This window comes from Canis lupus, chromosome 27 (assembly GCF_011100685.1).
Source record: "Canis lupus familiaris isolate Mischka breed German Shepherd chromosome 27, alternate assembly UU_Cfam_GSD_1.0, whole genome shotgun sequence".
Classification (NCBI taxonomy): Eukaryota; Metazoa; Chordata; class Mammalia; order Carnivora; family Canidae; genus Canis; species Canis lupus.
This window is the reverse complement of record NC_049248.1, coordinates 14214950-14239583: the sequence shown is the minus strand read 5'-3', so window position 1 is coordinate 14239583 and position 24634 is coordinate 14214950. Positions and strand designations below refer to the sequence as shown.

Sequence of the window (24634 nt, the reverse complement as noted above, 5' to 3'; positions counted from 1 at the left end):
TAGTTCAACCTATTTGTGTTTTTTAATCTAAAGTGAGTCTCTTATAGATATTATATAGAATCATTTTTTTTAAAAATGCAATCTCCTAATCTCTATCTTCTATTGGAGAATTTAATCTATGTTATATTTAAAGTAATTACTGACAGGGGAGATTTACTTTTGTCGTTTTGCTGTTTGTTCTCTATTGCCTTATAGCTTTTTGTCTCATTTTTTGTCTCATTTTGTTTCATCTTCTTTTGTGTGTAATTGGTTTATTTGTAGTCAAACATTTGAATTCCTGTCTTATTTTTTTGTTCATATTCTTTAACTATTTTCTTTGTAGTTACCATGGATATTATAGTTAAAACCCTAAGGTTATTACATTCTAATTTGACTTCACATTAGTTTAACTTTGATATCCAAAAACTCTACTCCTTTAAGACATCCATACCCACCTCTTTCAGACATTGATGTGGCAATACATCTTTATACGTGTGTGTCCAAAAACACAAACTAATGATGTTTTAAGCATTAATCTCTTAAATTATGTCAAAAGCAAAATGTAGAGTTACAAACCACAGTTACAATAATGCTAGTTTTTAGACCATTTTTAAAAACACATTCATCTCTTAAATCCTGTAGAAAACAAGTGGAATTACACATCATTTTTATATTAATGCTAGATGTTATAATTGCCCATATATTCGCCTTTCCTGAGATCTTTATTTCTTCATATGGCTTCAAGTTGTTGTCCAGTGTCCTTTTATTTCAACCTGTAGGATTACCTTAAGCATTTCTTGTGGTGCAAGTTCAGGTGGTTACACTCTCTCAGCTTTTGTTTATCTTGGAATGTCTTACTTTCCTCCTCACTTTTGACAGAAGGATTCATTGGATAAAGAAATCTTGGATGAAAGTTTTTCTTTTGGCATTTTGAATATATCATTCCACTGCCTTCAGACCTCCAAAATTTCTTTTTTTTTTTTTTGATCTCCAAAACTTCTAATGAGAAGTCTGCTAAAAATCTTATTGAGTATGTCTTGCATGTGACAAAGCACTTCTCTCTTGCTTTTAAAATTGTTTTTTTTTTAATTTTTTTAAAATCCAATTTAATTTAATTAACATATATTGTATTATTAGTTTCAGAGGTAGAATTCAGTGATTCATCAGTTGCATACAACACCCAGTGCTCATTACTTCAAGTGCCCTCCTTTTATTTTCAAGTGCCCTCCTTAATGCCCATCACCTAATTACCCCCATAACCCCATCCAATTCTCCCCCAGCAACCCTGTTCATTCCCTATCGTCAAAAGTCTCTTGTGGTTTGCCTCCTTTTCTATTTTCATCTCATTTTATTTTTCCTTCCCTTCCCCAGTGTTCATCTGTTTTGTTTCTTAAATTCTACATATGACTGAAATCATATGTTATTTGTCTTTCTCTGATTGACTCATTTTTCTTAGCATAATATCTTTTAGTTATGTCCATGTCATTGCAAATGGCAAAATTTAATTCTTTTTAATGTCTGGTTTTGACAGTTTGATTAAAATGTGTCTCAGTATGGCTCTCTTTGAATTTGTTTTATTGGAGTTTATTGAGCTTCTTGGATATTTATTCATGTATTTCATCAAATTTGAGAAGTTTTGGGCATTATTTCCTTAGATATTCTCTCTACTGCTTTCTCTCTTCTTATTTATTCTTCTTCTGGGACCTCCACAATGCATATGGTGGTCTGCTTATGGTGTTACACAGGTCCCTTAGGCTCCGTCCACTTCAATTTTTTTTTCTGTTCCTCAGACTTGATAATTTCCATTGTCCTATCTTCAAGTTCACTGATTCTTTCTTCAGCCTGCTCAGATCTGCCTTTGAATCTTCCCTAGTGAATTTTACATTTCAGCTATTGTGTTTTTCAGTGCTAGAATTTCCTCTTGGTTTCCTTTCTAGGTTTTCTCTCTCTTTATTGATATTTCCATTTTGTTCATATATCATTTTTCTGACATTATGTATCTCTTCCTTTAGTTCTTTGAGCACCTTTAGGACAACTGTTTTAAAGCCTTTGTCTATTAGATGCACCATTAGGTATTTTTCCTGGATTGTTTCTGTTGATTTATCTATTTTTTCTTTGGCTACACTTACCTGTTTCTTTGTCTGCTCTGTGATATTTGTTGAAAACTGGATATTTGAATCTAATAATGTGATAATCCTAGAAATCACACCGTAAATGGGGAATTTTTACTAGTTTAGTAAAATTCTTAGGCAAAAACTTTTCACTGATAATTAAAAGGACTCAACTGGTGATTACATTTTCATCCTAAATGCAATGCAAACATTTTCCCTTCTAACTAAATACTAAATAGCATCTCTCTTTAAAATATCCATCAGAGATTTCAAGGCCAAGAGCCAATGGGTATTTTCTCTGATTAGTTCATTGAGATAATTTTTCAGTAAAAGAGATCAATTTTAACCTATTTTGTACCCTCTGTAAACACATAACTGTTTTTTTCATCAAAAGTAAAAAATATCCTCCAACTCTTTCTGATTTTGCCCTAGGGCATGCAGGTCCTGTGACTTTGGACGACTGTGGGGATATTGACAACACTATGATGCTTCTGTATACTTCTGTGGATACCAATAAAGTATGTCTGACTTCTTATCAGGAACTTGGGGTGAAGTGATAGCAAAGGAATTAGAGAAGTTGTTTTCAAAATAGGCAAGTTATCTATTTCAGAAACACAATTATGACCTACTTAGGACTGTATTTAAGCATTTTAACCCATACCTTATTTAGAATGTCCACACTCTTTTGACTATATATAAAATACCCACCCAGAATACATTGATATAAAGACCAGACTATTGATGGGATAACAATGAGAGAATGACAGTTCTCTCCTAAGGATTATTTATTCATTTCGACAGATAAAAATTTCAATGAAACATTCCCTGTTCTCTCAATCTGAGGTCATGAAAATCATTGTGTAATCTTTCTGACACATATAAACAGTCCTATAGTCTCATGCTTTTATTCACATTCTATATCTCTTTTCTCCTTACCTACCTACAGAGGTTCTTTAAAGAGAGTGGGTCTTAATTCTCTATGCCTCCAGTGCTTAGCTTCTTATATGGCATATAAGTTGATTGATAAGCATTTAATTTAAAAACAAAACATCTGTCTTTATGTCACCCAAAGTTGTGCCCATCACAAACTGTAAAAGCCACTGTTATAGCCAACCAAATGGTCTATAGAAAGTTTTTTTCTTTAATATTTTGTGTCCTGACATAACTAGAAATCTAGGAGAAAAGGTTACTCATTTTTTCATATGATTTTCCCAAGTGATTATTATGATATCTTTAAGCCATATATTCAGTGTATTTTTTAGAGACTTTATTTGTTTATTTATTTATTTATTTATTTATTTATTTATTTATTAGAGACACAGAGAAAGGCAGAAACATAGAGAGAGAAGCAGGCTCCTCACAGGGAGCCTGATGCGGGACTTGATCCCCTGACTGGGCATCACACCCTGAGCCAAGGGCAGATGCTCAATCACTGAGTTACCCAGGTGCCTCATGTATTTAGTGTATATATATTGATTCACTTTCTCAAAGATATCTGTAATGGAAAATGTGGAAATCTAGAGGAAGGATTTCAGATTGAGGAAGTTAAACCAGAAATTTGGAGACAGTACCTCAGAAAAGTACTCCACAGTTTTCAGTTACTATATAAACCTTTAATATAATGATATATTTCACATAATTTTCATAGGAATACCTTTTAAAAAGTTTCATCAGTGCTCAAATTATTACAGTAACTACAAAGATAATTATACTCCTCTCTAAATTATTTGTACTTGGAATGGTGCTCTTGGAGAGAAGCAAATATATGTGGTAAGATCCTACATCAGCCTCATAATTGCTCCTCAGTATGAAAAATGTACTATGCACTATTTGGGTAGGAGTTACTGGTATGATCATAAAATAGTGTATGATCATAAAGAAACAAAAATAATTGACCCACCTGGGGCTTAAGTCTACTTTCAGGCTGTGAACCAATAAATGAAGACTAACTAGTAAGCTCCTGGCTGCTAAATATTACCTTGTTTCACTGAGAATTGTTACTATGAAATTCAAATGTCATTGAGCAGGACAATTTCATCAGAAGTCATTCTAAAATGTCTTTTTCTTTTCATCCTTCTTCTTTTTCATGCCCTGACACAGTACAAGGTTCTCTTGACCTATGACACCCATATAAATAAGACTACCAGAGTGGATAAGAGACCCACATTCATCTGGATGAACCACAAACTCCCTAATGATATTCCAGGCCAGGGTAAGATGTCCTTTAGTGAATTTTGTTTCCCTGAAGTTGCTTTTCAGGTAAGATAAGTACATTCTGTGGTTTATGCAATTAGCCTGTGTTTTCATTTGTTTTGTTTGTTGCCTGAATTTGCCAGGTTGTAAAATGTGGACTTTACTTCCCTGCCCAGTGAACGATATTACAGTTCTGATTAAATGCTGAAGATACCTCTATTCTAATTTAGCTATACCTATCTTTAATATGTGTCTTACCTGACCACTGAGAAAAACTATCCTATAGAAAACTAGGTTTGACAATTGGCAACATGAACATAGAGAGATGTATTCTTAATGCCATGTATTCCATTTTATTGCAATAAATTCAAAATATGCATATTTCAGCAAGGAACACAAGATGCCATCAGCCATCAGTTATTAGTGAGTCAAAAGTCTCCTCCATTTCCTCATAGGATACATACTTGGGTTATATGATGGCTACTCACCTACTTACAATGAAGTCCTATCATGTTATGGAAAGCCCTAACATGACCAGGCCTTCACTCATGCAACTTCTGATGCAACCATATAGCATTGGCCATCACTGGACAGGGCCAGCCAAGTATCTCCTGAGCAACAAGGTCTCAAGACAATCTGGCTTAGCCAAGGCTTACAACAATGAATAGTAAGTTATTCCACATTATTAATCTATATCTAGAGAAAAAAGTTTAAATTTGAACAAATATTTATGCCCAAAGATGCAAAAAAAGTGGAAGTGACATTAATAAAATTATTTAGCAAATGATGATATAATCCCTAAATGGAGGATCATAAGCCAATTAAAATAATTATTTACAAAGAATCTTAAATGATGTAGGAAAACTCATGAGGTAAATTAAGAGGAAAATAAACAGCTTTTTTATTTAATGAGATTCTAACTTTGTAAAACAATATTAGAAATAGATTGTAAAGAAATATGCTAAAATGTTAACAGTGGTAGCTGCCTCTGAGTAATGATAGTAGGAGTGGGTTTTTTTGTTTAATTGGGGTTTTGTTTTGTTGCTATTTTATATTTTTTCTTAATTTTTTCCATAATGACTCTGTATTAATTTTATTTTAGTGGGTTTTTTTGTTTAATTGGGGTTTTGTTTTGTTGCTATTTTATATTTTTTCTTAATTTTTTCCATAATGACTCTGTATTAATTTACCATTTTTAAATATTAAAATATAAACTAGAAATATTTCTTTCCTTGCACTTCTATCACCAAAAACTGAGGTTGATATGACTTAAAAAGTTCTGGTTTGATGTACTTGCTTATATTAAAGCTCCTACTATGCTTTCAGTCCACTTACATTCCATAGGTCAAATATGGTTTAAAAATTATCCCATCTTTAAAAAAAAAAGTGGGGGGACGCCTGGGTGGCTTAGCGGTTGAGCGTCTGCCTTTGGCTCAGGGTGTGACCCCGATCCCAGGATCGAATCCCATATCGGGCTCCCTGTGAGGAGCCTGCTTCTCCCTCTGTCTAATGTCTCTGCCTCTTTCTGTGTGTCTCTCATGAATAAATAAATAAATCTTAAAAAAAATAAAAAATGATCCCTGTGTTTTTACTCAATAACCATCAGGCAGGTGACTAAAGCAGAGAGGGAAGTGGGAAGTGAAGTTCCCATTCTTCTAAACAATAAGAAATCTTGAACTGATTTCAGATTTACTGCTATTATTGCTTTTTAAATTTGATTTCTTTTCATTAGCAAGCTTTTTAAAGATTATCTCTAGAACCATCTGCAAGTTTTCTAGGTTTAAACCAAATTTACTTTTGAAATATACCTGTTTTCTCATGTATTTCTGTAACTCTCTACTTTTTTTTGTAACTTTTTGAATTACATTTTTTTCTTTTCCCTTAATTATAGCGCTTAGTGACAATGTTACTTTGCGTCTTTAATATATTTCTTTAAGAGTTTTTAGTTATTTTTATGCAATAAGAGTACTGTGCTTTGTAAAATGCTCAACTTCTCAAAAAGTAATTTTTGAGAGAGCTCTCATTATTTACCCAAAAGAGATCACATTAAATATTTATATTATATTATTCATATTACAGGGACGTTGTTATCATTCCGAGCAACTTCACTTCATCCTCATTTAATCAGAGAATTCAGTTAGCCAGAGCTTTTCATTACTCAACTGTTACTACATGTATTTTTTTAAGATTTTACTTATTTAATCATGAGAGACACACAGAGAGAAGCAGAGACATAGGCAGAGGGAGAAGCAGGGTCCCTGAGGGGAGCCTGATGTGGAACTCGATCCTGGACCCCAGGATCACAACCTGAGCTGAAGGCAGACACCCAATGGCTGAGCCACCCAGGCGTCCTTCAACTGTTACTACACTTAATTGTAACCTTTATAAATTAACTCAATTTTTCAGATAGCATACAAATAAGATATTCATATGGTCTTTTATCTGGGGACACAATTGCCCTCTAAGTAACAGAATGTTTCATCTGGAGATACCATCATCACTGTCCATTCATTCTACAAAGATTTACTGAATTTTAGGCAGTGTTCTAAGCACCTGGGACACAGCAATGGACAATGCACATTTGTTTCTGCTTTTATCCACACCATCATCATCTGCCTCCTGGGTTACAATAACATCCACCTGACTTCCTGCTTCAGGCCTGCTGTTCACCTCCAGTCCAACCAACATTGTCACCAGAATGAAAACATGGATCCAGTTATATTACACTATTCCTAACACTCACTTGGCAGTTCCACTTTACTCCAGTAACATCCAAATCACTTATTTTTTATTTAATTTATTTATTCATTAGAGAGGGAGCAGGGAGCCTGATGTGGGACTCGATCCCAGGATCCCAGGATCATGCTCTGAGCCAAAGGCAAATGCTCAACCTCCTGAGCCACCCAGGCATCCCCCCAAATGACTTATTATAGTACAAAATGCCTATGATCTTCCTACCTCTCCAGCCTTATCTTTCTTCTTACCTGAAATCCCTTCCCCATTCCTTCAATTTCCACCCACTTCCTTAAAAAAGAAAGAGGGAGGGTCTTGCAAATTCATGCCCCCGTGTCCTTAGTGATGATACTACCTCTGATGAAAATGTATCACTCCCCCATATGACTGGTAAACACCCACTCATCTTCAACATTTAACTTGGATTTCATTTTTCTTAACATCCCAAAAGGCTACTGATCTTGCCTACGTCCCACCAGACTTCTAGCATAGAATTTATATCATATTAAGATTTTATTTATTTAATCATGAGATTCACACAGAGAGGGGCAGAGACATAGGCAGAGGGAGAAGCACGGTCCCTGAGGGGAGCCTGATGTGGGATTCGATCCCAGGACCCCAGGATCATGCCCTGGGCCGAAGGCAGGCGCTAAACTGCTGAGCCGCCAGGGATCCCCAAATCTATTCTTTTTTTAATTTAAATTCACTTAGTCAACAGAGTACGTAATTAGTTTCAGATATAGAGTTCAGTAATTCATCAGTTGCATATAACACATCTTATGTGTTAATGCCCATCATCCATTTATCCCATCTCCCCCCCCCACCTCCCCTCCAGCAACCCTCAGTTGGTTTCCTATAGTTAAGAGTCTCTCAAAAAATAAAAATAAAATAAAATAAAGAGTCTCTCATGGTTTGTCTCTCTGATGTCTTCCATTTCAGTTTTCCCTCCCTTCCCCTATGATCCCTCTGTGCTGTTTCCTATGTTCCACATGAGTGAAACCATATGATAATTATCTTTCCCTGATGCACTTATTTCCCTTAGCATAATACCCTCCAGTTCCATCTATGTCGATGTAAATCGTAAGATTTCATCCTTTATGATGGCTGAGGAATATTCATCTATATACCACATCTCCTTTATCCATTCATCTGTTGATGGACATCTGGGCTCTCTCCACAGTTTGGTTATTGAGGACATTGCTGCTATAAACATTGGGGTGCAGGTGCTCCTTCAGCTCACTACATTTGTATCTTTGGGGTAAACACCTAGTAATGTAATTGCTGGGTTGTAGGGTAACTTTATTTTTAACTTCTTGAGGAACCTCCACTGTTTTCCAGAGTGGCTGTACCAGCTTGCATTTCCACCAACAGAGGCATCCTTCCCAACGTTTGTTGTTTCCTGACTTGTTAATTTTAGTCATTCTGACTTGTATGAGGTGGTATCTCATTGTGGGTTTGGGTCTATTCTTTATTCACATCTGCCCAACACAGTGCCAAGGAAGGAAGGAAGGAAGGAAGGAAGGAAGGAAGGAAGGAAGGAAGGAAGGAAGGAAGGAAGGAAGGAAGGAAAATATGAGATAACTCTAAATCCGTTTCTACTCAGCACTAATCCACACTGTGTTAACTTTAGTCAATTTACTTCTCTGAGTGTGAGTTTCTTCCTTCTTCAAATCAGGAGATTTGTTAACTGATTCCAAGATTTTTTCCAACTATTATATGATATGAACTCATTCTACCACCACTACAAATCTAATAAGTAGTATGTATAACCACAGCAGCCACCAGAAGGCAGCAGAAGCTTAACCTTTGAACCAATGTAATATTGTGACTTGATTAACTCAAGCAAAACCAAAAAGTATGTTGAATTAACAACTGCTATACTTAAATAGTATACAGTATATTTAAATATCATAAATATACTTAGTGCAGTGAGATGTGCATGCTGGGGGGGGCAGATAGGAATTGAGATGCGGGAGGACCCAGCAGCCAGAAGGTTCCCTAATCCCTCCAGTTCATGCTCTAATCTAAGGGATGTTTAATTCCAGTACACTGATCTGTGATGTGGTCTATGTATACAATGGAATATTCCTCAGCCATTAGAAATGATGAATACCCACCATTTGCTTCAACATGGATGGAACTAGAGGGTATTAGGCTGAGTGAAATAAGTCAGTCAGAGAAGGACAAACATTATATGGTCTCATTCATACGGGGAATATAAAAAATAGTGAAAGATTAAAGGAGAAAGGAGAGAAAATGAGTGGGAAATATCAGTGAGGGAGACAGAACATGAGAGACACCTAACTCTGGGAAATGAACAAGGAGTAGTGGAAGGGGAGATGGGCGGGGGCATGGGGTGACTGGGTGACGGGCACTGAGCGGGGCACTTGACAGGATGAGCACTGGGTGTTACACTATATGTTGGCAAATCAAACTCCAATAAAAAATATACAAAAAAAAAAAAAAAAATAATTCCAGTACACTGATGAGTAGAGTCAATAAACAGAATTGTATTTCTCATATCGACTTTGAGAGTGATGGTAATGGCAAGGGTGGTGGGGTGATAGGAGTGATGTTCACAGTAATAAACAGGATTCACACATTTGGATATGTCCATGCAAACCCAAGTACTAATCTATTTCTGCCCTGATGAGAAGAGAAATCTAGAGCTCACATTTTCACTGTTACCAGTTTCCCCATAGAAGAAAACAAGATAACAAACAGAGGCAAAGTCCTATGTTAGCAAAGCATAAATTGCTCACAGTCATCCCCTATAGAAAGCCTGGAGACATTTTTCGTGAAGGGAATTCATACATATAATTTTAAAATCCAATAGTAAAAATATTCATAATGGAACGTGAGTGTGCCTGGTCCTGTCTCTGTCAGTTCTGATCTCTCAGTCACTCTGCCTTTAGTTTGCTGCATATTTCTAAATAATATCCATATATTTCTTGATTTATAAGTTTTGGATGTTATCTGTTTATTTCTTGTATTGAAAGAAGATTTAGTTCATCTTCACCAGCCCTACTTTTTTCTAGCCTTTTCTCAATATAGTCCTATCTTTTTGTCAATACATTTATTGGGTGCTTTTGTAATTTTAATTAACATGCATAAGTTTCTAGTATTGTTCTACCAACTACATTGGAAATTTCCTGGGGCACCTGGGTGGCTCAATTGGTTAAGTGTATGTTTCCGGTTCAGGTCATGATCTCCGGGTCCTGGGATCGAGCCCTACGTTGGGCTCTCTGCTAAGCAGAGAGTCTGTTTCTCCCTCTTCCTCTGCACCTTGCCACCTCTGACTCATTCTCTCTCTCTCTTTCTCTTTAAAATCTTAAAACAAAACAATAAGCTCTTTGCTTCCCAGCTAGGTAAGATGAATATGTTACTGTCTCTATCCTTCCTACCACCTCATTTCTACCTCCCAGATTCTCCTTCATTTTTCTTTAATTTTTCATAGCTGATAATATTTATTTGGTAGCCATATGAAGCCCTGTGTTATTTACCCACAAGTTATTCTCTAAGTTGTAAATTAATAAACATTTTCATCATTATTATTTACAAAAGTGAAATAGCACTCTATTGCTTAGAATGCATTCCAGGTTCATTCCTGAACTCACCAACTTCCTATTCTAATAGGAATCCATTGTGGCATATACAAACCATGACTTTCTTGTACAGTTTTATGATTGTGGTTGTCCTTCTCAGGCTAGGTTTGTTCCTCTGCATATTCAGTTTCTGTTTCAATGCTTCCTTAGGCTGATCTACATTTTCCTGAATTCCAGTTACCCCTCTGCGAGTCCCTTAAATCCCTCCATCTTTCCAAATCCACCTACATACTTGTACTTTAATAAATAAAATCACTTACATCTTTCATTGACTTCCCTCAATGACCTGGCAGCACTTGGAAAAGACCATCAGGCAACACCATCATTTAATATTCCACAGCGACTGACTTTTCCTCGGATTTGTGCTTGGTATTAAAAAATAGTTGACTCTGGGGCACCTGAGTGGCTTAGTTGGTTGATTGACCAACTCTTGCTTTGGGCTCAGGTCATGATCTCAGGGTTGTGAGGCCGAGCCCTGCGACCGGCTCCACGCTCAGCAAGTGGAGTCTGCTCATCTTTCTCCCTCCCTCCACTTGCATTTTCTTTCTTTCTCTCTCGATCTCTCTCTCTCAAATAAATAAATTACTTAAATCTTTTTTTTTAATAGTTGGCTCTTTCTTCCTCTGTGAATTATCCTTAGTTATATTGGTTTCAAGGACATCAGATGGGTTTCCCACCAAAATTATTTATGTACTTAGGTTCTTGTAGCATTTGGTGATTCCCATAAGAAATGTAGCATGCAGACTATAGCTGAAATTAAACCACTTCCCCTGGCACATTCCAGGCAGTTTTCTTCAGAGACCACAGATACTGGACCTATATTACCAATGAAGAGATTAATAAAAGATAAATGTTTTCAAAAGGTCTCTCCTTTTCCCTTCTTCAAATTAGATTATACAACTAGAATCTCTGAAATGTTTTATCTTCTTTTCAAAGATCCTTACTAATGCATTTTTCACTGTCTGTTCTGCCACAGGCCCTCAAATCCTGTTGATTGCAGTCTTCACCCTCACAGGAGCTGTGGTTCTTCTTCTGCTCATTGCTCTTCTGGTGCTGAGGTACCTACCACCACCTTTGTCTTGCTGTGCTCATCATCCAGAGAGCAGGGAGGGGAGAAGGAGAAGTCTGATGTTATCAATGATAATGTACATTCACAAGAAGTACTTTAGATAGATCTAAGATCATGATGGCATTCTGCATCAAATACTACATCAAGGGCAGAATAGTATTGAGTGGACCAATTGGAAACAACTGAGCTCATATCTATCTCAGTTCTGTGACTGACTAGTTGTGTGGTTTTAGTGTATTATTACATGCTGCTTAATTTCAGTATCCTCTTCCAAACTGTCCTGAGAACTTGAAATAAAGTGTATATAGTGAGTACCATATAATAGGCATCCTACAGGTAGAAACAGCTATTCTTCTGTTTTATTGGTATTTTCTAGGAAATTTCAAAGTCTCTATGTTATAGAGTGTTCAGGCTGGAAAAGTCTTTAGAAATCATCTACTTCAAACCTCCCATTTTAGCATGGGGAAAGAGACCCAGAAAACCAAATGGCTTGTCTGAAGTCACATCACCAGGTAGTTGTATGGACAAAACTAGCACTCAAGTCTTCTGACCATCAGTTTCATGGTTGTTCTACTCAGTTTGGACAGATAAAGTGCCCAGTACAATGTTAGAGACATAACTATATGTCTATACTCAGAAATATTTGTTGAATATATAAATGAATGAGAGAATACCATACTACCCTAATCTGTGTATGTTAAACACATACAACCTGACATTCTATTATATTGTCAGGATCACCCTCATTTCCTAACTGAACCAGACAACAATTTTTGTATCCCTTTGTATCACACACTTTGATCTGTATAGCACTTTCCTTTCTCATGAGAGAGTCCAGTTTGTTGTATGTCAGTTAAAGGTTTCTACAGGAAAGAAGTAGATTGTTCTGTTCAGTCTGAAGGCAGAACTTGACTCCTGTGACTCTTTGTTACCCCAAATTTGAGCTATATGTACACATATACAGTGTATGATAGCCATTTAGTTGAAGGTAACCAGAAACCAAAATTTGAGGAGAATAAAGCCAGTCAACAGCAAGGACACAGATGTGGCTGTTGTCCTTCAGAAACCAAGTCCACCTTAAGATAGGGTGAAATCACAAGGTAAGAGACCATAACAGGTAGAGACAGGCAGAGACAGGCTTCTCAATGGCCAGAGCGACAGTGTGTCTGCAAGGAAACCTGGTAGACAGATGTTATTGTTATAGCTTTCTATTACAACTGCCTACACAAGAAAAGTAGTGAGTGATTTATGGTATCTTGTGATTCAATATGATTCATTTTGAATGGCACTTGCCTCTGTTGTGTCCCAAGAGTCTTTTGGAAGGCAGAGAGGAAAGCCTATAAGGCTACAGGCCTTCTTTGCCCCTGGTTTTAGGATCATAATCATTGGTCAATAATATGATATTTTAGGGATCCCTGGGTGGCTCAGCGGTTTGGCACCTGCCTTTGGCCCGGAGTGTGATCCTGGAGTCCCGGGATCGAGTCCTGCGTTGGGCTCCGGGTATGGAGCCTGCTTCTCCCTCCTCCTGTGTCTCTGCCTCTCTCTCTCTCTCTCTCTCTCTCTCTGTCTATGATAAATAAATAAACAAATAAATCTAAAAAATAATATGATATTTTATTTAATACAGGAATAGTCAGAGTTAGATGCAAGCATAGGAAGAAAAACAGTCATTTCTGCTTAGACGACATTAAGAAAGGCATCACAAATGACCTAAGAAGTTTGTCAAATAACCACAAGCAAAGATAAACTCAAGAAAAAATAGGTCAATGGAAACATTCAGATTCTAGAACTAGATACAGCAAGCATGAGAATTTGAAATATGCTAGAGGTGACATTTACAAGTCAATTGGGAAATGATGGTGGCACACTAGGCTTGCAGCATGGAAAAAATGAAATTAAAATCCTACCTGAAATCATACATAAATATAGAGTTCATTCTATATGGACAACAAATGGAATAAAGACTTAAATGTGAAATTCAAACTTCAAAACTTAGAAGAAATTAGTAGAAAAGGACTTTATTATCTCAAGTAGGAATATACTTCTCAGTTAATATAAAAAAATAAGTCATAGAAGAAACTAAATAAATGTGGCCATAACAAAAATGAAATGTTCTATACAACAAAGTTAAAATAAGCAATGAACTAGAAGAGAGTATTTGCAACTCAAAAGGACAAAAGATCTGTTTTACAGAATATAAAAGGAACTCATATAAATTATGACGTATCGGCAAAACTATGAATGAATATATAACTATATATTCTATAAAATAGCTTGAAAGTATTTGAAAAGATATTGGATCTCTCTGTAATAAAAAGAAGAAACACAAAACAATAACTAAACACGATTTCACATACATCATAATGATAAAAAAAAAAGTTTAATAATACCAAATGTTAAGTATGGAAGAAATGAGAATTTTCATGTTGGGGAGGTTTAAGTGGTATAACCATTTTGGGAAGAGCTTGGTAGTACCTGTAAATTTTTAAGTGTTTCCTGTAACCCAAGAATTCTGCTTTATCTGTACTATCTGGAGGAAACACAAAAAAATTGACATTTTGAATGCCAAAATACCATGTTGCATTTTCTCTGTGCTTTTCTATTTTCTTTATATACATATTTCTTAAAGCCACAAATGTATAAGTAGAACTGGCTTGTTTAGGAATCTAGTATATTCTCTGGTGGCTTAAAATTTAATATATTTTCTTTTCAAAACTATCCGTTTTAAATTGTCTGTTTTTTCCTTACTCTTTCCATGTCATCAGTTGAAATTCTTTATAATAGTGAAGGGCTGCCTTAGTGAAGAACCTGAAAAAAATGACATGGAAAGAAAGAAAGAAGAGAAAGAAAGGAAACAACCATCAGAAATCCTTAAAGCTGACCTAATGGTCAGCATTCACCAGTCTGGAAAACATGGAAGAAAGAAGAGAAAGAAAGGAAACAACCATCAGAAATCCTTAAAGCTGACCTAATGGTCAGCATTCATCAGTCTGGAAAACATGGAGTCACACCATTGGGCTAACATCTCTCACCACATACCTACCTGAAAATATCAGGGTTCTAAATTTCTCTCAGTGTTCAGAAGCTAAATGACATGAGTGTTAATGAAAATGTATTGACTGGTTCTATTCCTTTCACAGAAAATATAAAAAAGAATATGAACTTCGTCAGAAAAAATGGTCCCACATTCCTCCTGAAAATATCTTTCCTCTGGAGACCAATGAGACCAACCACATTAGCCTGAAGGTAAGGCAAACGTCACCTGTTGAAGAATGCTAGAGCTGATGCAACTTTCCAGGTATTTGACAAGACAGGTAGCATGGTTAAGAAATGGGCAGAGCAGGGATCATTTGCTTGAGAGTCTAAGACAGACATTTTCTAATTCTCTGCTTCCCATCTTTCCATTGATCCTCCAGTGCCCTAAATGTCAGCTAGTTGATCAATGAACACTCCAATGGAGGCTGAGATTTGGTGCGTTACTCATTCTTTGCCTCTGACCCAGAAGGGAAATGCATATGGTGTGCATTTGTCATGAAAGCGGTGTATAAATGTGTGGAGCATTTAAGCTTACCTAAGCCTTGGCTACGACTCTGCCCATCCTAAGGATGTATGGCTTGTCTTGCTCATTTCTGAAGAAAGAAGCCTCTGCTGACATTTGCATGCATTCTCCCTTAGCCAGGACATATAACGGCAGCCAGTAATAATCACTCCCCTTCAGGAGCCAAATCATCTAATCTGCAGTGCTCCTCACAAGGAACTCATGAGTTAAACTTTATCATAATTTTACTGATGAGGAAACCAAAGGATGTGGGGTTAGGGAACAGTGCAGGGTCATGCACAGCTTATGAGTAGGATTACTGCAAATAAGAAGAGCTGATACTTACTGAGCACTTCTCATGTGCCCGATGCATTGACCCATTCCATCTTACCCCTAGCTCTGTGAGGTAACAGAGACTAGAACTTCAGGAACATGGCCAGTTTGAACCTAGTCTGTCTAACTATGAAGTCTAGGATCCTAAAACCTAGCACTCACTATATTCTTAAGAGTTTTTATACCAAAGAAACACTAATAGAAGAGGGAGACCCAGAACCTCCACATGAAGGGATTATTGGGGTTCCTCAGCCTAGGGCCAAGTGAATAGGCTAGTGTGACTAGAGATGCCTCCCTGCCTAAAATCAGCAAAAGTAAAATTGCAGCCTGGGTCAGGTTTGTCGTTAGAGCCACCCTACCAGCTCTCACGACTCCACCCAATTCCTGCATGTCGCACTCTAAGAGCTAGGATCCCCTCACCCTGTACTAGGGCTAGGTCTCCTTTGCCTCCAGTAATGCTCCTGCTCTAAATGACCCTCCTGTTTAACTGGGAATCTCACACATAAAACTGCTATTTGCAAAGACCACTCTATTTCAGACAAGTGTCAGGATAAAATCCATCTTCTAGTAATTCACAGAAAGGTGCAAATGACCATAAGACTATTGGACTTCCTAAGGAAGAATGTTTGGACCTAAATGACTAATTGGCAGTACCCCAGGAAGGAGAGAGGACTCCTTCGCTCATCTCTAGAAGGAGTGAGTTCTCCTCCACCTCTGGTATGACACCAGGACGGGTTCCCATGTGGCTCACCTCTACACACATCCAGCCATGCCTCCGCTCCTCACAAACCTCCTCTACTACCTCAAATCCCACATTTCATATTCATTCTTTTTGATGAAGCCTAAAATAGTGTGTCTCTGCTTTCTTGAAATGTAAATATCCCTAGAAATGTAACCTATCCATCCTTCAACAGATAATATAGGCTGTTTACACATTATTTCATCAGATTAGCCACTCACCTGGCTAAGAAGTAAGTCTTTGGGACAATAGGCTTAAAGGAGGGGCTGTAGAGGTGATTTGGGGCATGGGGAGTCACAGTCACTCTGAGTTTCAAGGAGTCTGGGAAACAGTGGCAGGAACTGGGTATAAGGAGAGGTCTTCAGTACTCCAATGGAGCAGGAAGAAAGCAAGGAGGTTAGCCACGGTCAGCCAGAGAGGGAGATGCTGCACCAGCCAGAGGGGGAGATGCTGCACCACCAGACAACAAGTAGTTCAAGTCTCAGATAGGAGCTGAAGGCAGAGAGATAAGGAAGCAAGCCCAAGGGACAGGATGAGAAAGAGTAGATCCCCATACTAGAACAGAAAGGGGCAGAAGACCAAAGCAACCAGACAAGAAGAGAAATCAGGAAGGTCAGAGGGATGAGTAACAGATGAAAAAGATGATGAAGATGCAGATAACTCTTTTGAGGATAAAACACTTAAATTTGTGAGAAAATTTCACAAACTTTATGCATTTGATGCCCAGTATGTCTGTCAGTCAGAATTTCCCAGATAAAGTCCTGAGGTTCAAATGTTTAATGACCTGATTGAGGGCTCAGTAAAAAGAGAGACAAGGCAACAAGCTCAGATTTTGGCATGCCTGTATGTGACACTTAATGTCATTTAATCTGTATGTAGCCCATTTGTAAAATGAGAAGAGGGATAGAAGACACCTGACATTTATTAATCCACATAGTGCCAGGCATCATGCTTGGAATTCGATATAGTTTATTTTGCTCACATTTCAAAAGGTCCTATGAGGTAAGTTTTAACCAATATTATAATACATCACAGGTTTTTATCAGAACCAAATTAAAAGATACAATAGTTCTCAATCTTTTTTCTGCCTTGAGACCATAACCCTGGCAGACCAAGAGCCATATGTAGCCTGCAGGGATGTGTATGTGTATGTATGTGCGAGTGTGTTGTGTTTCATTCAATATTTAACATCTTTTAAAATTAATTGCCAAATATAAACATTTTGGAATGGCATAGGAAAATCCATATTACCAGCTTCTTTTGACAAATCAGATGATCTGGCAACTCTAAGCTGAACCCAGAGCTAGTGGGGCTGCCCCCTTAGAAACCCCACCCAGTGTCTTCACTTGCATTGCTAATCAGATCCTGAGGGGCGAGCTTGCAGCTCTAGAGCATAACAGGATTTCCCTTGGAACACCTGTCTCTAGCTACAATGATTTCCAGCAAATGGGCCAGGAGAGAAGGAGGCAAAAGACATGCCTGGCTGATTTAGGCCATAGGAAGGGAGGAAGAGGGAGGAAGACCCAGAGGTAAGCATGAGAGGTTAGAAATCTGGAAAGAAGACCCTGGTGGAGAGAGAAGGTGAGTAGTGGTGGGGAAATACAAACCAATTGTCACAGGTTAGCCAGGAGCCTGCCCAGCATGCTGTGAGCCAACAGATATAACCCACCTGGCAGAGCGTCTCTGCGTTCGGCAGTAGATGGGACTCAATAGGAACTTTCTCTAATAATTAGCCTTTTCTTGTGCCAGATCGATGACGACAAGAGACGAGATACAATTCAGAGACTCCGACAATGCAAATACGACAAAAAGGTGACTTGTCTCCTCTGCCTCTTTGAACTCTCATTCGGGCCATGTTACAAGCCTTCTGCTCATCGTGGCCCTGGCTCTTGATGTTGACAGTACAATGGTGCGGGCTGACCTGGGGCTGTTCTTGGAACTTTTCACAGGGATGGACAGAGGGTTATAAAACTCACAATCCTGGACAATTGAAGGACAAATAGAATTTGTAAGAGGGGTAGAGGATAGGAAGGAAAAGGAGAAATAAAATAATTTGGAACAGTCCAAACTACCCAAGTATTATATTGTGGCTCACTGCAGTGGGAATACGACAATCCCGTATGGGGGTTTTGTATCTTCTTTCCTCCCTGGGCCTTCCCTTTTCATTTAGTCATTTTTCAAGAAACATTCAAACCTGAGCCTATGCCAGGCACTAGGTACCCAGGGTATAAATACCAATAAAAATAAAATAGTTTCACTCTTCTTGAGAACTTTACAGTATACAAGGAAGATAGACACACAACAAATTAAATAATTTATAATATGCATATAAGTGGTCATGCTACAGCATTCTCTCCTTAATTCAAATGATCTTTGCAGCGAGTGATTCTAAAGGATCTCAAGCACAATGATGGGAATTTCACCGAGAAACAGAAGATAGAATTGAACAAGGTATGTGTCTCTTACTTGAAATCCTTACATGAGAAATAGCTTCACTCCATTTTCCCTCAGCACTGAAGTCCCTAGTGGAGCCATATTTTATTGGGGATGGAGACAAAAAAAGCCCTCAGACCAAGAAGTGGGTGACTATACTTCTGTTTGTTGAGAATTCTACAAACGGGGGTTGAAGAGTGATGTTAGAACAAATCAGAAATCTCTTAGCATATCCTTGAAAATGACCCTGATATTATTTGAGTGCAGTCAAAGGTTCATTTTCCAGTCTCCTTGCTGATAAAAGAAAAACTGTCAAGGAAGATGTAATGTCAGTAAGAAATGTACTGACATTTCAATGTATCAAGAACAATACATCTTCCCCAAGACCTAAAGCATGACATGTTTTATGAGCGTATTAATTTTTACTGTGGCACTTCTTTCTGCCTGACTTGCTTTATAAATAAACATGTTTTCTTAGTTGCTTCAGATTGACTATTACAACTTAACCAAGTTCTACGGCACAGTGAAGCTTGATACCATGATCTTTGGGGTGATCGAATACTGCGAGAGAGGATCCCTCCGGGTAAGGAAACATGATCATTTCCAATGTCCTAACTGGCCACCGTATGGGAAAAAAATACTTAGTAGAAATTTTAAGTGTTTATCCAGTAAAAGATCAGAGAATTATCCGGAAAAATTTGTGGATCCATATGCTTACCAACTAGATCACTTAGATTTTGTCAGTCTTATTACATCTCTACAAAAAGAAAAAAAAAAAAGCCAAAAACAGTCAGGAAGTCAAAGTATAGAATTGAAAAACCAGAGAACAGAAGTGGAAAAGTGAGTGATTACCTCTAATTTCATTTCATTTTATTTGCATACTTACTTTAGTATTAAGAGAATAATCGTCATTATGATAGCACCAAATAAGCATTAGAGAGTTGTCCATGAGTCCTGGTTCTGCTACATTTTAAATTCTTACCCTTTTCTCTTTTGGGAGAAATTGAGGATGGCCGAAGAGTTGCCAGATGCGGTCAGGCATTTTGGTTGAGCAAGTTCGAAGCAGAAAGAGAAAGTAAGACAGGGCTGAGCCAAGTTCTTGGAAAGAACAAAGCTTTAAGCTAGGAATATCAAATCAATGGGTAGTTCAGAAGGGCAGGTATATATAAGAACCATTTACATACAAGAAAGAAAGTCTGTTTCAAGCAGAAACAGGACTAGAATGGGGGAAATGAGCAGGAGCAGGAAGGAATCCAGGATACTTGCATTGAACAGCATTGAAATATTTGCACCTCACCTTGAGCACTTTCTGGGCATATGTTTTGAGAGCTTTTCACCTTTTACATACCTTTGGGTAGAGTGACCATATAATTTATCAGGATACTTTGAGAAGGAAAGGGATACTATAACAATTATATTGGAACAACAGATATAATTTACAACTGGATCCAAGAAAAATGAATGTATGGTCACTGCCTTTGGGCTACTTTAGGACCTAGTTCCTTAATTTCCTTAAAAATAACCTCAATGCCCTTCCTCTAACAAAGCCAAAGTACTAAGATTGGGGGCAGCAGCAATTTCAAAGAAGTCCAAATATTCATAATACAATAAAATTTTAAAATAATAAAAAATTTAAATTAACTTCTTAGAATTTTTTTAAATAAGTTTCAATTTAAAAAAGAGAATAGGGATCCCTGGGTGGCGCAGCGGTTTGGCGCCTGCCTTTGGCCCAGGGCGCGATCCTGGAGACCCGGGATCGAATCCCACGTCGGGCTTCCGGTGCATGGAGCCTGCTTCTCCCTCTGCCTGTGTCTCTGCCTCTCTCTCTCTCTCTCTCTCTCTGGGTCTCAAATGAATAAATAAATTAAAAAAAAAAAAAGAGAATAGTAGCTTTCAAAATATATAGCATACACTCAAATCTATCCTCAAGGAAAAAAATAATAGCCCTAAATGTTATTTTCAATTAAAAAATAATCTAAGTATTCAATGCAAAATTTAGAAGAATAACTATGGCCGAAGGAAAGGAAACTTATAAAGTTTAATTATTATTAAAAAGATAGGATTTTAAAATGCATTCATGAGGCTTTTTTAATATAAAACATAAAAGCTTTGACATTGGCCCCAACAAATTCTTAATAGACACATCTCCAGGGGCAAGGGAAACAAAAACAAAAGTAAACTATTGGGACTTCATCAAAATAAAAAGTTTCAGCACAGTGAAGGAAACAAGGAGCAAAACTGAAAGGCAACCTACAGAATAGGAGAAGATATTTGCAAATGACATATCAGATAAAGGGCTAGTATCCAAAATCTATGAAGAACGTAGAAACCTCAACACCCAAAAGCAAATAATCCAGCTAAAAAATGGGTTAAAAACTGGGTGGCTCAGTGGTTGAGCATCTGCCTTGGGCTTGGGTTGTGATCCCAGGATCCTGAGGTCGAGTACCCCATCAGGCTCTCTTCAGGGAGCTGATTTCTCCCTCTGCCTATGTCTCTGACTCTCTCATGTCTCTCATGAATAAATAAATAAAATCTTTTTAAAAAACCTATAATGAGCTATCACCTCACACCAGTCAGAATGGTTAAAATGAACGACAGAAAAAACAACAGGGGCTGGCAAGGATACAGGGAAAGGGGAATCCTCTTACACTATTGGTGGGAATGCAAACTGAGGCAGCCACTCTGGAAAACAGTATGAAAGTTCCTCAAAAAGTTAAAAATAAAACTACCCTATGATCCATCGATTGCAGTACTAGGTATTTACCTAAAGGATACAAAAATACTAATTTGAAGAGATATATGCACCCTGATGTTTATAGCAGCATTACTAACAATAGCCAAATTATGGAAAGAGCCCAAATGTCCATTGACAGATGAATGGATAAAAAAGGTTTGGTACACACATGCACGCACGCACACACACACACACACACACACACACACACTGGAATATTACTCAGCCATTAAAAAGAATGAAATCTGTCATTTGCAATGACATAGATGGAACTACAGATTATTATGCTAAGTGAAATAAGTCAGTCAGAGAAAGACAAATACCATGACTTCAATCATATGTGGAATTTAAAAAACAAAACAAATGAACATGGAAGGGACAAAAAAAAGAGAGGAAAACCAGGAAACAGACTCTGAACTGTAGAGAACCAACTGATGGTTATCAAATGGGAGGTGGGTAGGGGATGGGTTAAACGGGTAGTGGGGATTACGGAGGGTACATGTTTTGATGAACACTGGGTATTGTATGTAAATGTTGAATCAGTAAATTCCACACCTGAAACTAACATTACACTGTATGTTAACTAGCTGGAATTTAAATAAAAACTTGGAAGGAAAAAAAAATCATAAAAACCTCTCATACTTCTAATTAAAATTTTTAAAACAAAAATACACAGAAGTGGGAATAAAAAAGAAAGCTCTGAAAAATGTATTTTCAGTTGTGAAAGAATATTTTATGATTATTAAATTATAAAATATTAAAAGGAAAAATTTCAGAACCAATATAGTCATGAAAATTTGACTCAAAAAGTAAAAACTTAAATAGGACAATAATAATGCAAGAAATTATAATTTCCATTATAGAGAATGGCAGATTCAGTTTAATTCTTTAAAACTTCAAAAAATAATTCTCATTATCTACATAAATACTATTCGAATGTTAAATGAAAAATGAGCATCTTCTAAATTAATTTAATATTCAACAAGGCTAGCATAAAGTTGAGACTGAAATATAATTAAAGACTAACCACATTTATAAAATTAGATGAAAAATTATAAATAAAATACTAGTAGCTCTAAGCCAGTTGTATATAAAAGGCATAATATAATCAGATATGGTTAATTCTGTGAAAGGAAAAAATATTACTATAATGCATCATATCAAAAAGTCATAGAAAATTCATATCATCATTTTAATTGGTGTTGAAAAGTATCATTTAAATTGATGCTTATATAAAATAAATACAGTTTCCTAATAACAATTTGGGGCCTCTCAAAATTACAGAGCTTCTTTGATCTACAATGAGTTACATCCCCATAAAGCCATCATAAGTTGAAAATATCTTAAGTCAAAAGTGCATTTAGTACATCTAACCTACCAAACAGCCCAGCTTAGCCTGGCCCATGTTAAATATACTCAGAACATTTACGTTAGACTACAATTGGGAAAATCTTCTAACACAAAGCCTATTTATAACAAAGGGTTGAATATCTCATATAATATACTGACACTGTACTGAGAAACAAAAAACAGGATGGTTTTAAGTGTACTGGTTGTTTGCCCTTGTGAACGAGTGCCTGACTGGGGGCTGAGGCTCACTGCCTAGCATCATGAACTGCCAGCCCGGGAAAAGATCCAGATTCAAAATTCGAAATATTATCTCTACCAAATACATATCACTTTCACTTTCATGCCATTGTAAAGTAAAAAAACTTATAAGCTGGACCATCATAAGTCAGGCAGGGACCATCTATAGAAATGTTTTTCATATGAGAGCTAGACCAAATCTGATTAATTTGATTTCAGTGACATGAAATTTTAGAATACCAATTAACAGGGCCTACTCTAAGGGTTTCACATGGCTTTTTAATCCCTAAAATGCTCAATGTAGATAGTGTTTTGGCTCTCTGCCCTAAGGTAGGAAACCTCTATTATCAGAGTGGTCCTGGGCCCCTTTCTGGCATTGCTTACCCATGTTGGAAGCAAACCACTCCTTTGTGTCTTGAATCGCAAAGCAAAGGCTGTGCCAGTGCAAACTTTATAGCGCTCTCCCTGACATAATCCCTTTAGGCTCCAATCCATGGTAAATCCCATTGGAACCTACTTTTGTAAGGAAACAAATGAACAAATTTTTCCCCAAATAAAAACAGTATGCTTCTCATCTTATAAATATACAAAAATGTTGGCTAACCTTATTAGGAACAATTGATTCATTTATGCAACAAATATTTATGAGCCATCTATATATGCCAGACAGTGTTCTAGATATTGCAGATAATGACAAAAACTATCACGGTTTACATTTTTATAGGAAGAAGAGATAATAAATAAAAATATAAAACATGCCAGGTGCTAAGGGAAAGAATTACTTTAGAGTCCGTCTGTTCATAATTTCCCTCTCTTAACCTGGCCTGGTACCCACAGCCAAGCGAGCCTTATGTGAAATGATTGGTGACTTTGGATCCTTCTTTGGAAATCATGATTGCAGAGCCTGAGTTAAAACCAAAGGTCAAATGGGGCTTTTTCCCAAAACAGGAAACTATTGTTAGGTTGTTACAGTTTTACTATGAAGAATAATAATTAACGGGCAGCCCAGGTGGCTCAGGGCAGCCTGGGTGGCTCAGCAGTTTAGCACCGCCTTCAGCCCAGGGCATGATTCTGGAGACCCGGAATCGAGTCCCACATCAGGCTCCTTGCATGGAGCCTGCTTCTCCCTCTGCCTGTGTCTCTGCCTCTCTCTCTTTCTCTCTCTCTCTCTCTCTGTGTGTATCTCTCATGAATAAATAAATAAAATCTTTAAAAAAAAAGAATAATTATTAGCTTAGCTAAAACCCTGTATCTTGATAAAACCATCATCATATTAAAATGGTGAATTCAAAATTCTAGGTGATACAATTCATACAAAATATAAGAACTTGCTCTTTTGGACAGAGGACTTGGTAAACGTAAAGCAAACAGGGCTGTAAGTCAATGGATGCAACTGATCATAAAACGTAAACCTAAGGAAGGGATTCCCCAATAGCAAATTTTGGTTTAAACACACAAGTGTAATTTCTTTTGTTTTTCTAAGATTTTATTTATGAGAAAGAGAGAGAGAGAAGGAGAAAAAGGAGAAGGAGGAACAGAGGGAGAAGCAGACTCCCTGCTAAGCAGGGAGCCCAATGCAG

General features: G+C 37.2%; 1 protein-coding gene and 1 long non-coding RNA gene across 3 annotated transcripts in view; one reads left to right on the top strand and one right to left on the bottom strand.

Moving 5' to 3' along the window:
- The window catches only part of LOC119877642, a 67883-nt gene that overhangs the window by 18611 nt on the left and 24638 nt on the right, over window positions 1-24634 (bottom strand). The window lies entirely within an intron of this gene.
- Window positions 1-24634, top strand: part of GUCY2C (guanylate cyclase 2C) — a 73207-nt gene that overhangs the window by 24186 nt on the left and 24387 nt on the right. For both annotated transcript variants that reach the window (XM_038576870.1, XM_038576869.1), the window contains exons 9-15: window positions 2523-2608; window positions 4191-4302; window positions 11598-11679; window positions 14831-14936; window positions 18050-18112; window positions 18680-18751; window positions 19212-19316. In XM_038576870.1, the coding sequence (XP_038432798.1) occupies window positions 2523-2608; window positions 4191-4302; window positions 11598-11679; window positions 14831-14936; window positions 18050-18112; window positions 18680-18751; window positions 19212-19316 (626 nt within the window). The remainder of the gene's footprint in view (window positions 1-2522; window positions 2609-4190; window positions 4303-11597; window positions 11680-14830; window positions 14937-18049; window positions 18113-18679; window positions 18752-19211; window positions 19317-24634) is intronic.